At 51.1% G+C, this 22,468-nt stretch overlaps 1 protein-coding gene across 1 annotated transcript; it reads left to right on the plus strand.

The window, feature by feature from the left end:
- The first annotated feature begins 417 nt into the window (after window positions 1-417).
- LOC149342671 (uncharacterized) lies at window positions 418-16,718 on the plus strand. The gene is made up of 2 exons (XM_089546831.1): window positions 418-1,600; window positions 16,516-16,718. Exons 1-2 carry the CDS (start codon window positions 418-420, stop codon window positions 16,716-16,718), a joined length of 1,386 nt encoding a protein of 461 aa, XP_089402957.1.
- The last annotated feature ends 5,750 nt before the right edge of the window (window positions 16,719-22,468 follow it).

Consider the following 22,468-nt stretch of genomic DNA (forward strand, 5'->3'; position numbering starts at 1 on the left):
GTGAGCGAGGAACCACGCGAGGTGAGCGGAACCTACTTCCCCCACAATTTTGCGTGCGTTCTGCCCTTTGTGTTTTCCACCCCCGTACGCGAGCGGAACATCCTCGCTCGTTACGGCGGTTGTATTGTTGCTGCTGCATTGTATTGCTCGGGAGCAATAAACGCTCCTCCGAGTAGCATACTCGTGTTTGTCCCCTCTGGCCCGAACCCGCCGTGGTTGCGACCTACCGCACCGCGGGTTGGGGGTCACAGCTCTGACTGCTAGGGCTGGCACGCTGGTGCTAGAGAGCGACAACTGCTTCTAGCCCTTTGAGCGTTACTACAAGAATAGACCCCCATATTCTTGGCGCCCAACGTGGGGCCAGAGGTGTGACAAACCGAGCGTCTGTGTGAGCGACTGCCGACACACAGACTAGCCATGGCGACGAGCGGGATTGACATCCAGTCCCTGCTGTGGTTGTCCAATACGGCTTCTCAGCAGCAACATCTTGGCACGGCAGTAACAACTACTGCAGGTGTGTTCCCAGAGGCTGACGCTAGCCCCTGTGATCTTATATCGTTTGAGCCGAGCGGTGCTTCACACGACACACCGGCTCAGACGAGCGGCGACGCTAGGCACTTCTCGCCAAGCGCTATGCCGCCAGGTAGGGAGAGCATGGCGCGACATGTGCAATCTTGCTCATCCCACCTGGGCCCTCAGCCAGAACTACCTGGCCAGGCCCAAGAGGCTGTGTTGCGCAACGCCTTGCGCCTCATAGAGAGCCTCACGGGTATCGTGCAGAACAACCTGCAAACACCCGCTCCAGCGGCGAGTCCGAGGCTAAGGGTGGACCTTCCCAGCTACGGCGGCTATCACGATCTTGTCAGTGCCAACGAGTACCTTGAGCGCATGCTGACCTACCAGCAGGCGACAGGGCTTTCCGATGGCGAGATTCTGGCGCGTGTCGTGCCAATCTCACTGACTGATCAGGCTGCCCGCTGGTTCCGCCTTACTGGCCATCGGTCTCGCACAATGGAGGAGTTCCGAGCGAGGTTTCGCGAGGAGTTCTTGCCCGCAGATTACGACCGTCGTCTGCGGCGCGAGTTGGAGCTGCGTACTCAGCATCCGGACGAATCGTTGCTTGAGTACGTGAGGGCGATGGACGAACTCTATCGTTTTGCAGACCCCTCAGCTTCGAACGGCGAGAAGGTAGAGCGTGTTACGCGACAAGCGCACCCTACCTTCGCAGCCTACCTACGAGGCGTACCGTTCAGGGACTTGGACGAACTCGCCTCGGCAGCCAAGCGCATACAGGCGGACATACTCGCCTCCCGCGCGTATCGGCCACCCCCGCCAGCGTCGCAGGCACTTGAGCCGCGATGCGCCTGGAACGGAGACACTTTTCGAAACCGTTCCCGGGGAGCCGAAATGGTTGCATTAAGTGACGGGCAACTGAGAAACGGTTGGGAACTGTCAGACCGAGCTCTCGACCCGTACACGTATGCTATGCGGTCAGCACACGCTGCGCGTGGCCAAGGTATGCAGAATCGGGACCGACATACCGACCCGAGGACGCTAGACCAAAGGGCATCTGCGGCGGTTCGCCCGGCAGGGAGGAACGGTCAGCCGGTGCGAGGCGACAACTGCCCCGCCCGGCAATGGCCGAATACCCTCTGCTACCGGTGCAACCAACGAGGGCACTACGCCCGGGAGTGCAGACGCCCCGTGAACCGAGAGCACGCGCTTTCGGGAAACGAACGCAGCCGCCGGTAAGCAACGCTTCGCAGCCGGCGGCGTCAACAGCGGTGCTCAGTGAGTCACACGAACTCCTAGCCCCGCTGGCTTGTCGTTTGGAACCACCCAGCGACACGCCAGTACCGCTTATTGAGCTTACAGTGGCACAACGTAAGTTCATGGCATTGCTAGACACAGGAGCGAGCGCATCCCTGTTTGGCGACGAGGTATGTGAGCATCTGCGTCGGAACGGACTCCGACTGCGAGCGAGCAACCCCACGTTCCGATTAAGCCAGCGGCACTGCACACGCGAGCGGTGCCGCGCGGCTTGTGGTGCGGTGGGAGAAACGAGTGAGGCGCCAGCGCTTCGCTCACCTCCCCGGCCTATCGGTTCCAATTATTCTTGGTAGAGACTTCCTCGCCAAGACGGGCATTGTTATTGACGTCTGCAACGGAGGATATAGGGAGCGAGCATGTGGCACCCTGAAACCTTTCGTTCAACCCCAAAAAGCGTCGAGAGCACATTCGCTTTCCGATGCTTCGCGCGCAGACGTACGCAACGATCGCCCGAAAAAGAGCCTCGAAACGCCTTCGGCCCGGCTGAACAACCAGCCTGTCGACCGCGCCGAGAGGAAAAGCGCGGGAGGGAACCTCCCTCCTCCCGCGCGACCCCCTGTCCCCCCTGCGGTTGCACTCTGTGCCGCGGCGGCATACAGGCCTCCCCACCCGCTGCTGGACAACTCAGACAGCTTGTCGGGGGAGGAAAAAGCGCGTTTGTCTCTGCTCCTAAACGAGTACGACGCCGTATTCACGGAGCGGCCTGGCTGCACTACGCTGGTAGGCCGTTGTACGATCGTTTTTGGGCGGATCCGCCAGCGAGCGAACCGCTCGCTTTCGGCCTTCGCTCGGGCGTGGGGCGGAATGGGTGTTGTACGATCATTTTGGAGCTGGCGGACGAGGCGGATGGTTTAAAGCGTTCCGATTGGCGCGCCCGGGATTGCCGTCTGTCCAATAGCATGCTCCTGTTGGCAACCTAGACGGCGCGAAAACGTGGTCTTTTTTTGCTCCTCGGCGACCGGCACCTAGGCTGAACTTCGGCATAGCCATGGCGTGCCGAAGTTCAGCCGACAACAGGACGAAGAACTTTGCACACGCAAAGGTGACGCCACGCGGCGAACCACGGAGATGCGAACCGGTTTCAAAGTGAATCGTGTCGTGGGTTGATGCCTTGATTCCCCGCTGTGCCCGCGCATTGAGCCGCTGCGAAAGAGCTTCCGTACTACTGGGGCACGTGATGGAGGGCGAAGAAACGGGCGCATGTACAGTATGGTAGCACTCGAAATTAAGGCAGGCTGTGACCTGTACATATCCGCGTGAGCGAATTCGGAAGCACATATTTGCGGAATCTGTAACGCGTACCAATCCCACAGATGCCGGGATGGATGCGCGCAATGTCAAGACCGCATACTAGGGGTATTTAAAATGAAGGATGTCAAATTTTCAGAAAGGAATGCTGCGACGGGCATACAATGACAAAGGATAACAATTTAACTGACAAAAGAGATTATGAAGTCTGCATTTATTGGGAGAAGCCCAAAAAACAACTAAGACAGGTGGAAAATGACATTATGGAGGAACATGTACCAGTGAACAGCCTCAAGAGGGAACAGTTATTGATGGATGAACTGAGGGGGCTAATTAGAAGCACTGTCCCCATAATGGGACAGAGGTGTGAAAAGGCCCAGGGAAAGTACCTGAAGGCATTCCTGAGGTTATAATTGAAAAGCAGGATTAATGATAGCCATCATGGGTGAACTGCTGACACTTACTGGGAATTCTTGTATGCAGTGCTGTACAGTTGGATACTAATTACCGCACATGCATTTGAGCATTGATCTTGCATAGTGATGGAAATGGGGCAATAGCTGCTGGGTGGTAACTGGCAAAGGCCAGCATTCTGAAGTAAGAAACAGTACGTGCAGCATGCACTCCATACATGCGTATACACAGTGGTTCCTGCACTCTGTCGTTTGTTGCCACAAAATTGTTGCATAGGGTTCTCTGTGCTGCTGAATGATAGCAGTGATGTCGGGTGAATATGACTGTTATTATTTTCAACTGGTAACCGTCTGTGAAATCAAACACATGCTTTTAGTGAGTTTCCATTGTTTGCAGAAGCAAACCGACATCCTGAGTGGAGTACCTTAACACAGACGTTGGCTACCTACCTACAACATAACTGCAAGTAAAAAAATAATGGTGCATTTCATGACAATGGTTTGCTGGATTTGAGGATGGTGACCTTGTGGAACACACATCAAACATCTGAGCAAGATGAAATTGCTGTGACTGAAATTTTATGATTCTGGTTCACATACCGCGTACCTCATGTATAGTAGGATAAAACTTAAAAGAAACAGCAGTTGTTAGCACTCGGTCATGGCCCGAGGCATCCTGTATTACTCCACTAACCAATAACAGTAAACAAAATTAGTTGTTCGATGCTTGACTTTATTAATCTATCCAGGTATCAGAATTCTAGAAGTTATCATTTTTTCTTGTAATAAGCTTCTTATGGTAGTATACAATAAAAGTTTTGACAGCGGACTACTTTTTTGGCGCAGAAGAATTCTGTGCGGCGGTCCAGATGGCAGAGCTTCACTGCAGATTTAAATTGAATCTGACTATTGTGTTCGGTGATAACATGTTCTGACAGCCAAAAACCAAAACTGAACATTGGTTGTTGACTGAGCTTAGATGCCAATTCAATGCAAACAAAAATATTTGATGTAGGAATAGATACGCATAGTTAACATGAAACAAAAAGAGACAACCCGCAACAAACACCTCACTGATACTGCCAACTGTCCAAAGCGATATCACGAACAGTGTATGCTGGACTGTCCTACACAAGAGGTGACGTAGAGCAGATGCCTCTGTGTGCTCTTAGATAAAAGGGAATAGTACCGAGGCTTAGTCCATGCTACTGCTTCTGACGTCAAGGTGACCTTGACAAGATTGGTTGTTGCATCTGTAGAGAGGGCATCTGCTGCTGCTGATGTGGACTGCTTGTTCACAGCCTTTAACAATGCTCTGTCATAGCACGTTAAAGAACCCCAGGTGGTCGAAATTTCCGGAGCCCTCCACTACGGCGTCTCTCATAGCCTTAGTCGCTTTGGGACGTTAAACCCCATAAACCAAACCAAACCAGATCATTTCTGCCCAGCTTGGTTCTTCAGCTGTGGGAAATCCAGCATCACCTGTATATCATTCTTCTTGTGTCCCTGTTCACTCCCGCTGCACTTCAACTCTATCCACATCATAGTATGTGTGGTCAAATGACATCAAACACGCCACTGTCTCTCATTAAAGAAAAGGTGTATGTGTATGTGTGTATTATGCATGCATGAAAAAATCAGCATATTTTAGCATGTTACCATCAGATATGAATGCATCTATACATGAGGAAATTACAATGTTCCCAACCTTTACTAATATGGAAGATCAGTGTTAACTGCAGGTGTTTACAATATCACAGAAAAATGACGACGCAATAATACTGATTTCTTTTCTGATTTTTTTTCGTCATGTTTTTCACACCATTACAAAAATCGAAATAGAAATACCGCTCAGTAGCTTCAAAGCGGATATGGTGCGCATCACTGTACTAAACACGCTTTTGTTCTGCAGTGACAGTGGGCAGGCCGCTTCCTTTTACCAGTGCTTCCTGAGGTGACATTGCAGTGAACATTGTGCAAACCAGTATGCAGCATAGTAAACAAGTGTGGAAAGTTCTGTTGAGAGCCAATCAATGTTGACATGCACAGAAACAAGGTGGCGTATTGTGCGTACGACCACAAAGCATTTGTAACTGTCCCATGAATTTAAAACAAAGTGGTTGCTTCATATTTCAGAAAAGTATACATGTGCCATCCTCATTAATCCATACATAATTAGATAAGGGAGTAAGTACACTGGCCTAGAGGTTAAGGAAATGCAAGAACCGATTTGGAAAGTCTACATAGCAAATATTGGCGGAGACTAGGATAGAATGCGTTGTATAGTCAAGGGAACGGGAACTGCTTCATATTTTGCAGTTACCTCAAAAAAACACAATCATATCAAGCAGAATGCGAAAAAGTTAATTTTCAGAAATAAGAGCTATGATGTCTCAGGACAGAATGAATTGAAAAATAAGCCATTGAAGTATGTGTGGGCCATAGATGCTTAAGTTCTCCAGTAAAGCTCTACAGCAATCTTGAAGGTACGTCCTTTCTGATCAGTAAAAAATAATATGAGAAATTTTAAGGGCAACTATGATTCCCAAAGCAGCAAGCAAAAGAGAGAATCTGTATTTGTTAATCGATATCCGCACCACTTGTTATATATAGAATGATGTCGTACTAGTTACTAATTACCAATTTCTTAGCAAAATATCCTTATTCCACTGCCAGTCTGGGTTGCAAGGAAACGAATTAACTGAGCCATCAGTAGTCATAAGGAAGTTGGAAAAAAACCAAGTTGAAGTCAGGCCGAAGGATGACGAAGAAAAACAGAAAGGCAGTGATGACTTTTGTCTTTTATTGCTATCTCTTTGCTGCAATCTGATGATGAGAGCTTTTAAGCTGAACCAATTGCCCAGTTAATACTATCCTTAGTACATGTGACTATATACAAGTTACATGCATAAGCATACAGATGTAGAATTCTCACTGAGCCACATCATGAAGTCAGTGTGTTGCTCAGCTGAGCAGAACAGACAAGCACAAAGAGAAGCCTGGTCAACAACAGGTGGGTGCACTAATGCATGTTTAGCTTTGCAGTGAGCGAATGTAGGTAGCTAGAGCTAGCTTGTGCAAAGTTAGCCCAAATGCTACTATTGTGTAAATCTGCCCCGATAGTTCTCAATGAACACGTTATGCATAAGAGAGCATTGTACTGGTTTGCCGAGGTGACCGAGTGACTGAGCACTATATCAGATCTATTTGTTTTCATATTTATCACACCTCAATGGTCCTAAATGACGTTACTTTAGTAGCGAGCTTTAAAATGGTGTTCCAGGTAGGAGCTCAGTGAGTTCGTAATTTATAGCATGATTTCTGTAGTAACCACTTCGCAGGACAGTAAGATACACAGCCTTGTGGGATGCAAGACCGTTACAGCCTTCTGTGGCACGAACAAAAACGAATCTTGAAATTCAGTGGCATATGAGCTAAACGAGGCACAAGAGTGTTAGTGCACCTAGTGCACGAGAGACTACAAGTTGGGACTGATTAGTTGGGGACGTGTTGGTAAGGAGCAAAAAAAACCTGGATAAGATGAAGACATTCAAATATGCACTTTTGGTGCTGTCACACTGGACCTTCAAAAATGGCCTGAGAAAATAAAACAAGCGGCTCAGGACTGAACTAATTCAAGGATTCTAGTTAAGTTAGATTTGTGCCATGTGCCATTAGAATACCCAAGTTGATGACACACAGGGGAATTGAATGCAAGTAACTTGGAAGACGGTGATACTAACAACACGTCACGGTGTAAATATCCTAGGTTGTGGGTGGGTGTATGAGGATTATTAGGTATTTGAACCAGTATACAGTGAATATACCTTTATCGGAAGGCCTTATAAGTTGGCAAAATGTAATGCTGACAATAAAAAACAATATTACTGCATTCTTAGTAACATTAGCAAACAGGACAATCCAGGGCATGCTAATTGTTGTTTTGAACAACTGAAATGCTGGTATTGATTGCAATATGGCACACACCATATGGCTGTCAGTGAAGGCATATGACAAAACACTGAAGGGACGGTAATAATGCAAGTAATGAAAAGCTGAGGCCCAAAGGAGTGCCTTGGCGGACGTCCGAGATTGCAGGAAAAGGCAAGATACATAAGAATTGGCAAGGGAAATTTGCCGAAGGCTGGCTGTTTAAGCTTGGATCCAGTTTAGAGCTATTGGATGCAAGTTAAAGCACGAGAAAACCAGCCTCACATAAATAGGGGAAATGCATGCTTTTTCAAAGCAAAGAACAAAAGCATCATAGGGGGATGTTGCAGTCACGGTGCATGTCGTGAAGAACAATAAAAAGTTGGCTATTGCAGAAATGTCTTCTAAAAGCTTGCCGATTTGAATCAAACAACTTAATGGGCCAAAACAATCTAGCAGGGTCAAGAGTATGAAATGTGTTTGGTGATTTGCAGCACATGCCAATAACACAAATAGGGCCATAGGTGCTGGGTGATGAAGGATTATAAACAGAGGGGCCAGGCTATAATAAGGCAGGAAGCTATCTGTACAGCATGCACTAGATATGCCTATACAACCTACTTCCTCTCCCGTTGTTGCTTTCTGTAAATTTCACAGAACTTGATCATAGCGTACTGTGGGGTGCACCGGTGGCAAGTTGGCATGTCGAAACTGTGCTAAGGGACGACGACAGAGCAAGAATTGCTACCCTGTGCAGTGATGTTGTTACCATCGTCTTTGTTCCTAGCGTAGCTTTACCAGCTCCACAGGGCTTATTTTGCAGTCTGCAAGTAGTCATGTCTGTGGCAAGCAGTCACAGGCAAATGAAGGTGGTAGCAGACAGACATATGCAAGTGCATCGACGAGATCTTCTCAAAGCTTTGAGAATGGCTTGTTAAACAAAGTGCTGCGGCTGACCCATTAAGCACCGCTGAACAACCACTTAACACCAATAAGGCCGATTTCGCAAGCAGCTCTGCAACAATAGCATTGCGAACACATCCAGTTTCGTACCACTGATCCCCGGATCGAAAAGGACCATGAGCAAAATCAACAACAGACACTGTCATTGCCTATGAGGTGCTTCAAGACCACTGTATTTTTCTGATTGCAGTGGAAACCAACATCCCACTTGAACTGAATACTGCCAAGCATTTGTCAATATTGACTTAACACTGCTATACAAAAAGAGAAAAAAAGCAATGGCAAAGGTTTTCTCAATATTTTTTCTTTTTCATCAAGACTCGTTATGCTCAACTTGCTCTGTGGTCAGTTTTGATTGCATAAGCTGCTGCCACACTTTTTTTTTCTGCGCTACATCAATTGAAATGCTCATGAAAAACAGACTTATGAGTTGGCACATATTAGAGATTTGTACGCTGTCAATCAGTCGTGATTCAAAAGCGGCAATGATTCTTGTTTCCATGTTACAACCTAAACCGAAATGGCTAGCGGAAGTGTTCAGTCACCCATTCATCACGCCGATATGTTTATTGCAGGCAAATGTGCGCACAGCCGGCAGGAAATAAAAAGAAATGACGCTCCCGAAGATACATTTGCACTGCACCGATGTTTTAACACAGGTTACACAGTTTCTCCGGCGAGTCGTAACCCGAGCACCCATCATCACAAAACGTACTGAATGGAGCACCAAAGCGCAGAGGATGGCGACATCGCTGTTGTCGCCGCAAAACAGTCCTACGGCCGTGCAGCCAAGCTCGCGTCGCGTCACGTCGCACACACGGCAATTCTCAAGCACAGTGCCAACACGAATCGCGAACAAAATGGTAACGAATGCGTAGCCAGCAACAACGTCATGTGCACGCTTCGGTCGCGATCACTGCAACCATCGCAACGAATGCGACTAGCTGCACAACGCCACGCTCATTTGAGCATTCGGAAAGCACGGCGTGCGTAGTGAGCTCTCGAAGGCGCACATTTCACTGCCTTGACGTAAAAGCACTCGCTTCGATCGCAATCACTTTCACTACGCGGACACTAGTCACTGTGCTACGCAGCTCATGCACGCACAAAAGTTCACCGTGAGCAGCTGTTGTTCGCCGCTGTGCGTGATGATCCTCGCAGGAATTAGGAACCCTTGCAGCAACCACAAACAGCTCCATATAAACACTTCGTGACACAGCCAACGCGTAGGTCTTGCGTCGGTTTGAAGAGGCGCTCTGTCAACTGGTTGGTTTGGTTGGTTTATGGGGTTTAACATCAGCGTCGATTTCAACTCGGGAAACTGTCGCTGCTCGCCGCTGCTGCACGCGGAGAAGTTCGCAGTCGCTCTGAACACTCGTAATATCAACATGTGGCCAATATAGTATGCCTCGCGGCATAGGTGCCACCACTACAGCCACGACCTATGCCTCGCTCCCCAGTTCAGTCGACGGACGGCCATCTTGCCCGGCAGGAGCGGATGCCTACGTCACGTAAAAAGCAGCCAATCGCTGCAATTCGGTCGCCGGGCGGTTCGCTCGTCCGCCCCAAAGTTGAAGTTCACCAACTTTCCTTCCGCCTGCCGAACGGGGCGAATGCCTATTGTCTGGTCGTTCGGTCCGCCAGTCCGCCTGCCTGGCGGATCCGCTTAAAAGCGATCGTACAACGGCCTTTAGGCACAAAATTGAGACAGGCGACGCTGTTCCATGGAAGTGCAATCCTCGGCCAGTCAGCTTGGCTAAGAGGAAAGCGCTCGATAACGCACTGTACGAGCTTCTCGATACGGGCGTTGTGGAACGATCAAACAGCCCCTGGGGGTTTCCAGTGGTGCTGGTGCCCAAAAAGGATGGAACAACCCGCCTTTGTGTGGACTATCGACGCCTGAACGAGGTGACACGGAAGGACGCATACCCACTTCCGAGCATTCCCTCGATAGTGTCCAATGTTGGTGGAGCGAAGTACTTCACTACGCTCGATGCTAGCAGAGGATACTTTCAGGTGGAGATGACCCCCAGTGACCGAGAGAAAACTGCCTTCACTTGTCACAGGGGACTTTTCCAGTTTACCCGAATGCCGTTCGGCCTGGTCGGCGCGCCCGCGACGTACCAGCGTCTGATGGACCGTGTCCTAGGCGATGCAAGGTGGCACCACGCTCTTGCTTACCTGGATGACATTGTCGTGTATTCGGAAACCTTTGATGAGCACTTACGCCATCTCAGGGATGTACTGGAAAGGCTGAGGTCTGCGGGAATCACTCTGAACCCGAACAAGACCCAGATAGCGGCGACCCGAATAACACTGTTGGGGTTTACGCTAGACAAAGGACGCCTTCTGCCGTGCGAAGACAAGCTGCGGGCTATTTTGCAGTTCCCGTCGCCGGCAGATATAGGCGGACTAAGACGCTTTCTGGGGCTGGCGAACTTTTATCGACAGTTTATCCCAGATTGCGCAGCTCTGCAAGCCCCCTTAACAGCGCTGTTAAGGAAAGGTGTGAAGTGGCATTGGGGACCCGAGCAAGAGGCGGCACTACGCCATCTCACTTGCGCGCTCGCGGAAACCACAGAGCTAAGGCTGCCTGACCTGAACAGGGAATTTGTGATCCACACGGACGCTTGTGACCTGGGCTTAGGAGCAGTCCTGCTTCAAGAGCACGGAGGTAGCCTGAGACCGGTGGCGTTCGCCAGCCGCTCATTAACTCCCGCAGAGAGAAACTATTCCGTGACAGAAAAAGAATGTCTCGCGATTATCTTCGCTCTGCGGAAGTTCGACTACTATGTCGATGGAGTCGCTTTCGTGATTGAGACTGATCACATGGCACTCACTTGGCTGAGACGCCTAGGCGAGCCGTCCGGACGCCTAGCGCGATGGGCGCTACTCCTCCAGCGTTACGACTTTACCGTGCGCTACAGGAGGGGCAAGAACAACGTGGTGGCGGACGCACTTTCGCGCGCGCCCGTTGACGGCTTGGGAAGTAACAACACTGCCCACTCCGCCGCGCCCGACAGCCAGAGCAGCGCGACTGCCGCGCAGCTCACACAACGCCCCGAGGGAAGGGACACCCCGCCTTCCCAGGGCGAAAGCGTAAACCACTTTGAAGACATCAGTTCAGTGGTGAGCGTTTTCAGCAGAAAGGAGCTGTTGGAGGCACAGCGGGAGGATCCATTTTGTCGAAAAGTGTTCGACGGGCTCAGGGAGCCGGGCGGCGCGGCCGCAGCGCACATGGAGGCAACTGGTATTGTTGTCCGTGCGGGGCGCTCGAACACAGCTGGTAATGCTGTGAGCGCGATGGATTCCTATCTGCTCGACTCCGATGGCATCCTGCTGAGATATATCCCCTCCGAGAAGGATACACACGAGTCCTTCAAGGTGGTGATTCCACGCACGCTGAGAGGAGCACTTTTACGCTACTTTCATGACACGTGCATCGCTGGGCATGCGAGTGGCCCTAAGACTTACCTCAAGTTGTGCCGCCTCGCTACCTGGCCTGGCATGAAGCGGGATGCGATACGCTACGCCCGCTCGTGCGACGTGTGCCAAAGGGTCAAGCCACGTGGTGGACGCCCACCTGGGCTCATGCAGCCGATCAATAGCCAGGGTCCTTGGCAAATTGCGGCTTGTGACGTCATGGGACCTTACCCCAGGACTCCGAGTGGAAACCAATATCTGCTCGTTGTCACAGACCATTTCAGCAAATGGGTGGAACTGTTCCCACTTCGAAAGCTGACGGCACGCGTAATCATGGGGAAGCTGATCGAGGTGTTCACACGATTCGGCTACCCCGGGCAGTTGATAACGGACAATGCATCGTACTTCACTGCCAAACTTTTCGTGGACTCCTGTGCGGCCCTTGGCATTAAGCACAGGAGAACAACCACGTACCACGCCCAGGCGAATCCCACGGAACGCGTGAACCGCAACATCAAGCACATGCTCGTTGCATTTGCGGAGACGCACATCGACTGGGACACCTGTCTCCCCGAGATTGGGTTTGCTCTCAGGTCGACCGTGAACCGCTCGACTGGGTACACACCTGCCGCTCTCAACCTTGGCAGGGAGCTGCCGAACCCGTTAGAACTTACTCTACAGGTTCGCAGCAACACCCCGATTGCTTGGTCGGCACGCGCCGAATATGCGACCGGGCTGCGCGCGAGGATGACGGTGGCTTTGGACAAAGCACGCCGGAATCTGGGCACTGCTCGGGCCCAGCAGAAAGCGCAGTATGACCGCTCTCACCGGGAAGTTCACTACAAACCGGGTGACCTGGTGTTGAGGCGCAGTCACGTTCTGAGCGATGCCAGTAAGCGGTTTTCTGCTTCTCTGGCGCCGAAATGGACGGGACCATATGTAGTTCGGGAGAAACTTTCCTCTCTCGTCTACAGGCTGGCGGACTTGACGCTAAGACCGACCGGCGGGCCAGTGCATGTCTGTGATCTCAAACCCTACTTTGACAGAGGGAACGAGTGGCCTGTGGAGAACACCCTCCCCCGCCAGCAGGCAGCCGCACCCAGACGCAAGGCTCGACAACAGAGCCCGGCGCCTCGTTACACCTTGCGCCCACGGCAGAACCAACTCTGACCAACGCGCAGGGAGTAATTTCTCCTGCTTAATATGGACGGAACACCCCTTCCATATTTCGCACCACGGCTTCCGGAGCAAGCACACGCTTTCTCGTCGGAAAAGACCGAGCGGGGTTAGATTAACTGAAAGAAAAAAAAAATGTGTGTAAATCGTTAAAAGTAACTAAAAAGAAAAGACAGCTTTGTAGCCGCAGGCCAGCCTTCACAGCGTGCCCGGAGGACGGCCAGCGGACGCCGCAACGACCGTTGCTGCTTCTAACACCGAGAGCCAGGCTGTTTGGAAGGCGGCCGCATTCCGGAGCCAAGAGCCCGCTGTCGCCACCAAGTTGCGCAGAAGAAAAACAGCTTCCGGTCGGCCGCAGGACGAGCGAGCGAGAATTCGGAGAAACCGGCGCCTATGTCTACCATGGCGAAAACTGCAGCAGAGAAGCCGCCTTGGAGTTCCCCTGTCCCCGCGGCAGCGGGCTTCGCCCGCAAGAGAAGCTTGGTGCCCCGCTGGGCCCGCCTCGAAAGTCCTCTGGGGCAGAGGGAAAATGGGTCGGCGCGCCTTTGTCACCCCCCGACGAAAGGAAAAGAGGGCCATCGAGCCAAGAGCGAGCGGTTCGACCAGCTGAGTGGAGGCCTGCTGAACGCTATACAATGGGATGACACGGTGCGTAATTGCCCTGAGCCTGCCTGCCGCCCGCGCGTCCCGGCAAAGCTGCCCTGGCCGACTCACGGGACCTGCGGTCATCGACCCCCTTCAACCCTGGGCTCCACGGTCGTCCATGGCGGCCGTCTACACTGCCTTCCTGCCCTTGCGTCCACGGCCTTCGACGACGGCACTGCTGGCTGTGAGCTGAATCTTTTCTTTATTGGTTTTTAAAGTTAAACGGTGTTTCGCCGGCCCCACTCGGTATACCCTTTTGTGTGAACGCGGCCACTTCTCGGCCGTAGGGCAGTTTTAAGGAGGGGGGGATGTGGGGATACACATGAATCCCCTGCCCCATTGTAACGGCCGCGCGTAATTATCACGCGATGCTATGCGCGCGCCGTTCGGGAGGTTTTGCGAGGGAGGGCACTCTCGCCACCCCCGCTTCCTTTCGCTCCCCGCCGCGGAGACTTTCCCTCTTTCCCCTCTTACAACGGAGAGACCTCCTCTCCACAGCCCGGGAGGAGACGCGTTTCTTCCGAGGCTGGCTCGTCTTCTGGCGGGAGCCGTGCACACGCACGGATCGGAGATCTGCCACGGAGACCGCTGCCCTTATCGCCCGGCCACCGTGTGTGACTTGACCGCCGCGGGCCGTGAGCGAGGAACCACGCGAGGTGAGCGGAACCTACTTCCCCCACAATTTTGCGTGCGTTCTGCCCTTTGTGTTTTCCACCCCCGTACGCGAGCGGAACATCCTCGCTCGTTACGGCGGTTGTATTGTTGCTGCTGCATTGTATTGCTCGGGAGCAATAAACGCTCCTCCGAGTAGCATACTCGTGTTTGTCCCCTCTGGCCCGAACCCGCCGTGGTTGCGACCTACCGCACCGCGGGTTGGGGGTCACAGCTCTGACTGCTAGGGCTGGCACGCTGGTGCTAGAGAGCGACAACTGCTTCTAGCCCTTTGAGCGTTACTACAAGAATAGACCCCCATAAGGGATAACAACAACATGACAAAGGACAAAGGACAGGGTTAATTGGAGAGACATGGGAGAGGCCTTTGCCCTGCAGTGGGTGTAGTCAGGCTGATTATGATGATGATGATGATCCACTGTGGGTGATTGTCCAAGACACAGGCGACAACTTACAGGTGCCTAATAATGTTTTTAGAGAAAAGTGTGAATGAAGCCTGGTTGATTAAAAAAAAATGGAACAAATTGGTTCCTCCGAGATGGATGACTGAATATGGGAAGAGGGCTTTACGTGTGCAAAATTGGATGGTTCAATAAGAATGAATTTTGCGCATCAGCTCGAAGAAACAGGTATCAAGAAAGGAGTCAGGATGAGAGCCGTTTCGATTCTGAAAGGAGTTGTGTATCGTGGAATGCACATTCTCGTTGCTGTGACCAAGCAAGGAGGCTGCAAGGGAAAGTTCCTACGAAAGTATGTATATTTTTCATCATGGCTATCTTTTTCTTCAAAAATGTATCCCAGAAACAAAGTGATATAGGAATAAAACAAAACAAGACTGGCGCTTCTAGCAACTAGCGCGTAGCAGTGTCGTGTCAGATGTTTGTTTCCTCTGTCCCTCTCTCCTCCCTCTCTCTTATGAGTTCCTCTGTCTCTGTATTTTTGGGTTACCCTTTCTAAAGTATGAACCATCCAGCCAAATTCAGTGCCTTGATATATTTTCATTATTTGTTTCACTGTGGCATAGAGGCGGGCCTAGACATGGTATGGGCCTACCAAGACAACACGAACATAAAAAGGATACAACAGCCAACGTTTGAGCGACGGGAGAAAATACTATCCACCTCAGACCCAAAAGTTCAGCAGGAGCTGACAGAAAGGGCAAGAGCGGCTGCAGGACCCAATGGACTACAGAAAAGGGGGACCAACAGCTAATTTTAGGTCCAAATAAAAAATGTTTTCGTTATCATCCACTACATCTTCCTCCTCTTCATCTCCTTCTTTCAAACGCATCTTACAAGCGTTATTTTTTTTGCTTCCCCTTCTATAGCATGTTGGACAGGCAACCGCGTACGTAATGAACTCCGAGATTCGCGAATATAGACGTCAACTGCATTCCTGGATTGAAAAACTTAATTATCTGCCTCTTCGGGATGAAGTCATCGCTACTGCTGCGCTGCATCATTTAGACGAAAGTCACTCTTCGACTTACGTCCATGTAAAGCACAAGACTAGACATGACGCATTGCCATCGGCCAGAAAATGAATACGGCATTGCTCCATTCTTACTAGCCAAAATGTCATCACGTGACCCTGGTATGGTGACGTCATTCGGTTTCCTTTTCTGCTGTGGCAGGCGTGCTGCTACTACCAATGACATGGCGCCACAAAACTGGCAAAGACGCCTGACACAACCTCTCTGCTTTGCCCTACTCACTGTTTTCATGAAATTGGTTGCTCGAGCTGCGTTTCTCTTCCTGCGTGCAAAAGCTCGCATGTGTTTCGATGTTCCCGACCACGCCTCCTCCCTGTCTTTCCTGCGTGCGCAGCACTCCGAGGATGCACGCTTACTACGGCTGAATCAATGCGCGCAACCACACAGCCGCGGACCGCCCGCCTACTCGTCTCCCGCAGCGGAGAGCACTCCGCGCGGCGACGACGCCTCGCTCCTCGTCCGCAAGCAGCGCACGCGAGGAAGCAGACAGCGCTCCTCCCTTCCCGGCTCCCGTCATCGGCAGCAGACAGTGTTCCCGGCACCAGCGCCGGGTCATCCTAACGAAGACGTCGCCTCCCGCACCGAAGGAAGCCACCGCGGACCCCAACACAACACACAAAGACCAAACACGCGTCGTCGCCGCACGTCGCGTACTCCCTTCACTCCCCCTTAGCCTGCAGTTTTCCGCGCCTTTTTGTGCTTCCTTCTCGGTCTACTTCGCAGCGTTCCTTGGCGTCGCTTTGATTGAGAGCCAGCGTGCGAGCACGGACGCCGGCCGGCGCGGTGATGACGAGCCGAGAGATGGAGAGCAGAGGGAGGAGGCAGCGCGGCACGGGGCACACGGAGTCTCAGATGCAGCCGTTCTCACCGCCACCGCGGAGAGAGCGGGGTCGTCGATGGCGAGCTTCCTACTTCTCTCTACGTGAGCGGGGCATGCGCGTAGCCTGCACGGCCGCTCGCAGTGCGCGTTGTATACACTCACCCCGAAGTGTCGCGTCTCCTCCCACTGCCTCTTCTTTCGACGCCTCGTTCGTGACTCCGAGTGAAATCGAAGAAGGAGGGGCTAGCAAGTAGGGGGACATGGCCCCGACTCTCCATTGTGCCGACTACCCCGCAGCAGTGCGAGCTGTGTGCTGTGCTGCTGGACTCTGTGGACACGTCTTTCTTCCTGTTTTCTTTCTCGTTCTTTCGCTTTCTTTGCCACTCCGGAGCAGGCACTGCGTGCAGCCTCAGACTATAGACAATGCCGTCTTTCTTTGTTTTGCGGTGTTTTTGTCATTGCGAGTCTTATCAACTTCGCACTTAAAGAGAGTGATCATTAGAATTTCTTGGCGAGCCCTTTTGAGTAGCGGCACAGCACTATTTTCACGGCTGATGTCTGGACATGAGCGATAAGTCACGCGTGCTTGCGAATTTCTTATAATAAGTAGTTCTTTACAAATTAATGTTTTGAACATTACTTGGTACTCTATAGTGCAGCGGTACTGTGTGGATGGGTTCTGATTGACGACTGTCGTTGCTACTGCACAAATAGTCAGAAATTGTAATTTGGTCTTATAAGTCGCACCTGTACTGGGGGTCGTACATGCAATACGGACTGATCGAAGAGTTGCAGCCTCTTTGCAGCCTAACAAAGTGTGAGTGGTTTGTGTCTTACTTTTGCGAGACAGCGGCATTTTCAAGCCGTGAGCACACACTTGAATTAAAGAAATATGAGAAAAAAGCCTAAAAAAGTGTTGACGGTATTTACAGTCAAACTAGCATTAAAGCCCTGTGACTCGAGAAATAAGAATAGAATATCTACATATGTTAAGGTGATACGTTGAAATGCGTACCCCAAACCACACAAGAGCATGCAGTCCGCCAACGCTGTGTGCTGAACAGCAAATTTCACGTTATGCCCAAAAAGAAGAGATCGATTTTACGCACAGGACCACGCTAGCATTACAAACATTTTTTAGCACGTTTTGCGGCGTCGGTGCTGGCGGCATCGAGCTTCTTAGCTGGGCGTGTTGGAGTGTATCCTGTCATTGAATGACTGAAGTAGGCGACCGAGCGAAGAAATATGTCAGGAAGCCGTTTTTTTTTTTTTATGCGAAGCATATTACTAGAGCTACACAACAGCCCGTCGAGCGCGGCGGTGGAGCTACCATTGACCTTTAGCGTGACCACGTGACACCACGTGACAACATGACGTCACAGCAGAGGAGAGATGGGCTGCCGGCTCGCGCGGTCGGCCGCGGCGGTGGAGGCTCCACATCAGAGGCGCTGCAGCTGACCACGTGACGCTACAGCAGCGGTATAAAGCTGAGCTTGCCTCGCTCTCCGGGCACTTACGAGGCGGCCAGGTGTTGGGATGCCGCCTAGAAGCAGGGCTGATTTGAACGAGAAGCGAAAGCTTCAGCGTGCCACAGAGACCGATGAAGAGCGGGATGAACGTCAACCAAGGAAAGCCATGTATTACCAAGCCTAGCCATCTATGTGCTTCGCATCTGACTAGGCTTAACCTTAGCTAAGCCTCAGCCATTTTTTCATCTTCATTTACCATTTATTGAAGCCTGAAGGGCCCATGGGCATTACGTAATGCGGGGGCAAGAACAGTGGGTAACATCATATTGATGCCAACTCAACGATAATAATAACAAAAAGAAAAAAGCGAAGGAACGAAACAAATAAAAAAATTATCAGAAGAGACAGTAGCATAGGATCAGATTCATGACCGAGCACCCTTGAAAGAGTTGAAGGCTATTTACAATCCAACCGGTCAACTTGGGCCCGTACCTAGCACCAGTTGACATGATGCATCCGAGGAGATCATCAGTTATCGCGAGTTGTGTCACCGCTGGGCGCCTTATTATAGTCTGAAGGCCGGAAACGATACACTTTGTGAACAGACCATTAGCAGTATTGTTTGTGTGGTAAGGCAACAGAAGATAAATGTTTTACGGTTGCCCGGGCCCATTACACGCTGCACGGTTTAAAAACGCAAGTCCAGTCGCTTGAAAAATAGTCAGCGTTTCTCGAAAAACCGAGACGCTTAACCAAATGTTAACGGCACAATAAAAAGGGCAAGTTGTAGTAAAAGGCACAGCCAACGCAAGAAAGTGAAAACGGAACTCAATGGGGCATTTTACAAGAAGAAATTTTTAATCGTCTGGAGGTCCGGTCTTATCGTCAGAAAGGAGCGCTTCCGTAGCTCGGAGCTATCGTTTAATCGCGACTTCCCTCACGTTTTTTTTTTTTTTACTGTCGTTTTCAAACAACTCTCTGACCTTGAAAAGGCCGACATTTCGACGCGAAATGACTTGGGAGCCCAGCCACCTAGCAAGTGAATAAAATGAAAGAGATATATGTGGTCGTTTACAAGGTGCCTTGATGGGGTTAATTCAGCGAGAGGCTGTGCTAGGGATCTAAGCTGCTTCGGCAGTTGCTGGGTTTTTGCGTTAGACGAGCCACGTGTACAGTGATAGTAAATGCAGTTGTCTTTTCGCCTTCTACTGACGCGTAATCCGATGGTCTCCCATAAACAGCTTATCGCCGTAAGACCTGCGACTAATTGCCTTACAGTTGGTAATAATAGGAGTCATTCACGTGACTACACCGACCTTGCTTGAGCGCTAGAGTGCAGTGTCAATTTTGAGCTGTTGCCACAGCGACCTCCAGAATTTTTGTCTGCTGATACGCGCTTGTCCTTAAAAATTCTGAGAGATATTTAAAAACTTGCCATTTTATCTTTTTAGTATTTTAATTCTTTGTCTCATTAGAGCTATAGTTGGGAACAAACCAGGCCCGAAAACACGGTATCTGGCACAACGGGCTCAACCCACCCAAAGACAACTCCAAAATGGCGCCTGCCATGGCGCAGGCGAATACCTCCGAATTCCCGTTGTCTAAATATACTTGTGGCCATGTAAGTACATGAATGCAAACGGGATTTATGTTGACCTCAGTGAGTGAGTGAGTGAGTGAGTGAGTGAGAGAGAGAGAGAGAGAGAGAGAGTGAGTGAGTGAGTGAGTGAGTGAGTGAGTGAGTGAGTGAGTGAGTGAGTGAGTGAGTGAGTGAGTGAGTGAGTGAGTGAGTGAGTGAGTGAGTGAGTGAGTGAGTGAGTGAGTGAGTGAGTGAGTGAGTGAGTGAGTGAGTGAGTGAGTGAGTGAGTGAGTGAGTGAGTGAGTGAGTGAGTGGTAACTGGAATAATCAGAAACCCCCAAAAACTACCTTGCTGTACGTTCTTCAAAGATACAGGTTGCAACCACCCACCGGACCCACCGGACTGAGTATAGCAGTGCACGTTTCCGCCCTCATCATACTCATAGACCCACCTACGTACCTGCTTTATAGCCACGCGGCACGGAAATCCTATCTTGACGCTAAGGCCAGATGTACATTAACAACATTAATCTGAACAGAGAAGATCTTTCTTCTTTATGAACCCAGGCTTGCCATCGGTGAGCCGCTGTAACACCCATGCAGGCTCCCCTGACCACAGCTCCCCGGTCGCCACTTATCTGACCTGAACCGAAGACAACAGTGTTCCTTGACCGCTTCGCTGCCCACTACGTAGCGCGTGCGTGCCGCGGGGTCGTTACGGCGCCGTCCCCTCCACCATTTCTCGAGGGCCCTAGCTCCTTCTCCTCGGCCCCTCCTTTCGGAGCAATAAGGGCTGCAGGCGGCGGCCATCTTTGTCGGGGCCCTGGCTTCCAAAGCAGCCCCGGTCCAGCCCAGAGGTGCCCTGCGTGCGTTCGTGCGTGGGCGGTGCGCACGGGAGTTCCAAGAGGGAAGCTTCTCTCTCGGCCGCTCGTCAATAATAGCCGCGGTCGTTACGAGCTGCCTCTCGAGAGGCGAGCCCTCTTCTTTGCGCCGGAGGTCCGGAAATTGGCGCGCATGCGTCACAGCCAAGCTCCCCGCCTGCCTCGTCTTCCCGGCCACGTCCGCGCGGTGACAGGGTCCTCCAGAAGAGTCTTCCTCAGCGGCCCGTGTCGGTCTACGAGACCACGTCCGATGCGACTCCGTCTTCGAGAAGCTTGCCGTGCTTGCGTCTTCTTTTCGCTCGCACTCGTCTCCGGATGTTTATTCCCGGTGAAGGTTTGGGCGCGAACAAAGGAGGACGATCCTCCTTCTGACACGGTCACGGCTGGGAAACCGTTGTACCGTATACATCTTCCGTATTAACGGAGGAAGAGCGCACTCGGTCAGTTCCCCAGAACCAGATTACGCAGTTCCCGTGAGGAGGATCTCTTGGCTCGTTGTATTTTCTCTTGATGAAGTTTTCGCGTAAGAATATGGGAGAGCTCTGACCGCTGCCTGGAGAGACCGCGACGCAGCGATTGGATGGGAGTTCGGCATTACTGGGTGGAGCCAAAAGCACATGCCCCTGGGAGCGACCACTGGGTGTGGGAGTGGCTCAGCGACAGCCTAGGCGACAGTTTACTGCCACGGCTTAGCTTTCTTCAGTCTATACGCTGATTTTGCCGATTCAGCACGAAAATTTCCGACCTAAATAGTACATCCAGGTTTCAAGAAATCCAATATATAGTTTTGCAACCAGAAGCACCAAATGCTAATTTTCAACCGCCATCCGAAAAGTGTGTACAAAGCCTCAAAGTGGTTAGGAATCACAGAATTTAACTACGAAAATTTGTCGAATAAACGCAGTAAAAATGGTAGAATCACATGTTCTTTCAAGGATGCACATTACAATTGAAACCCAGCAATAATTATTCAAACTATTTGTGAAATCTGTGTACGTGAAAAGGATGGAGAACGTGCTACAGGCTTGCTGTTTCGGTAAATATTACGTACTGGTTTCGCTTCTTGACATCAAAAATGGTAGCCCATCTCGTCGTCGAAAGCATGAGTGTATGCAAGGACAGCATTGCAGGAAAGGCTTAGCGTATTCTAGAACGACTCAGAAATGAGTAGCCGCACTTGTGCATGGGCCAGGTCCTTTTGCTGCTGGACGTTCTTCCGCCTTTGCCCGCTTCTATTCTTCAAGCTGGGCAGTGGGCATGTGTGTTCCTGGTGGCTTTTGCAACTTCAGGAGCAGCCATCCTCAGCCGCTTTTCTTCCAGCTGAGCACCACACTGGAAAAAAAAACTTTTTTCTGTAATAAAAGCGCTCAGCCACCCCCGCTGCTTTTGCTGCTTGACGTGCCGCGCTGCTCGGATGATCTTCTTCGTCCCTAACGACGCGTTCGGCCGCCTACGTCGCCTTCTCACTTTTGTGTGCGGCTACATAAGCCTGCTGCTGGCAACACGAGCGAGCCTTTCAATCTCTTGATTCATCTGTCACCATAGCACTCCCACGGTGCGAACGCAGAACTAATGTTGTTGTTGGTGGTGGTTGTTGGGGGTTGTTGTTGTTGTTATTGTCGTCGTCGTCGTCGTCGTCGTCGTCGTCGTCGTCGTCGTCGTCGTCGTTGTTGTTGTTGTTGTTGTTGTTGTTGTTGTTGTTGTTGTTGTTGTTGTTGTTGTTGTTGTTGTTGTTGTTGTTGTTGTTGTTGTTGTTGTTGTTGTTGTTGTTGTTGTTGTTGTTGCTGCTGCTGCTGCTGCTGCTGCTGCTGCTGCCTGAGTGACATGGCAGATCCCCACGACGGGGGGGGGGGGGGGTAGATGCATGAAAGATTATGAAGGCGGCGATTTAAAACTTGCAGCACACGACGATACCGGTTGAACACGC

Source organism: Amblyomma mixtum, chromosome 5 (assembly GCF_055824585.1).
Source record: "Amblyomma mixtum isolate Tamu chromosome 5, ASM5582458v1, whole genome shotgun sequence".
Taxonomy (NCBI): Eukaryota; Metazoa; Arthropoda; class Arachnida; order Ixodida; family Ixodidae; genus Amblyomma; species Amblyomma mixtum.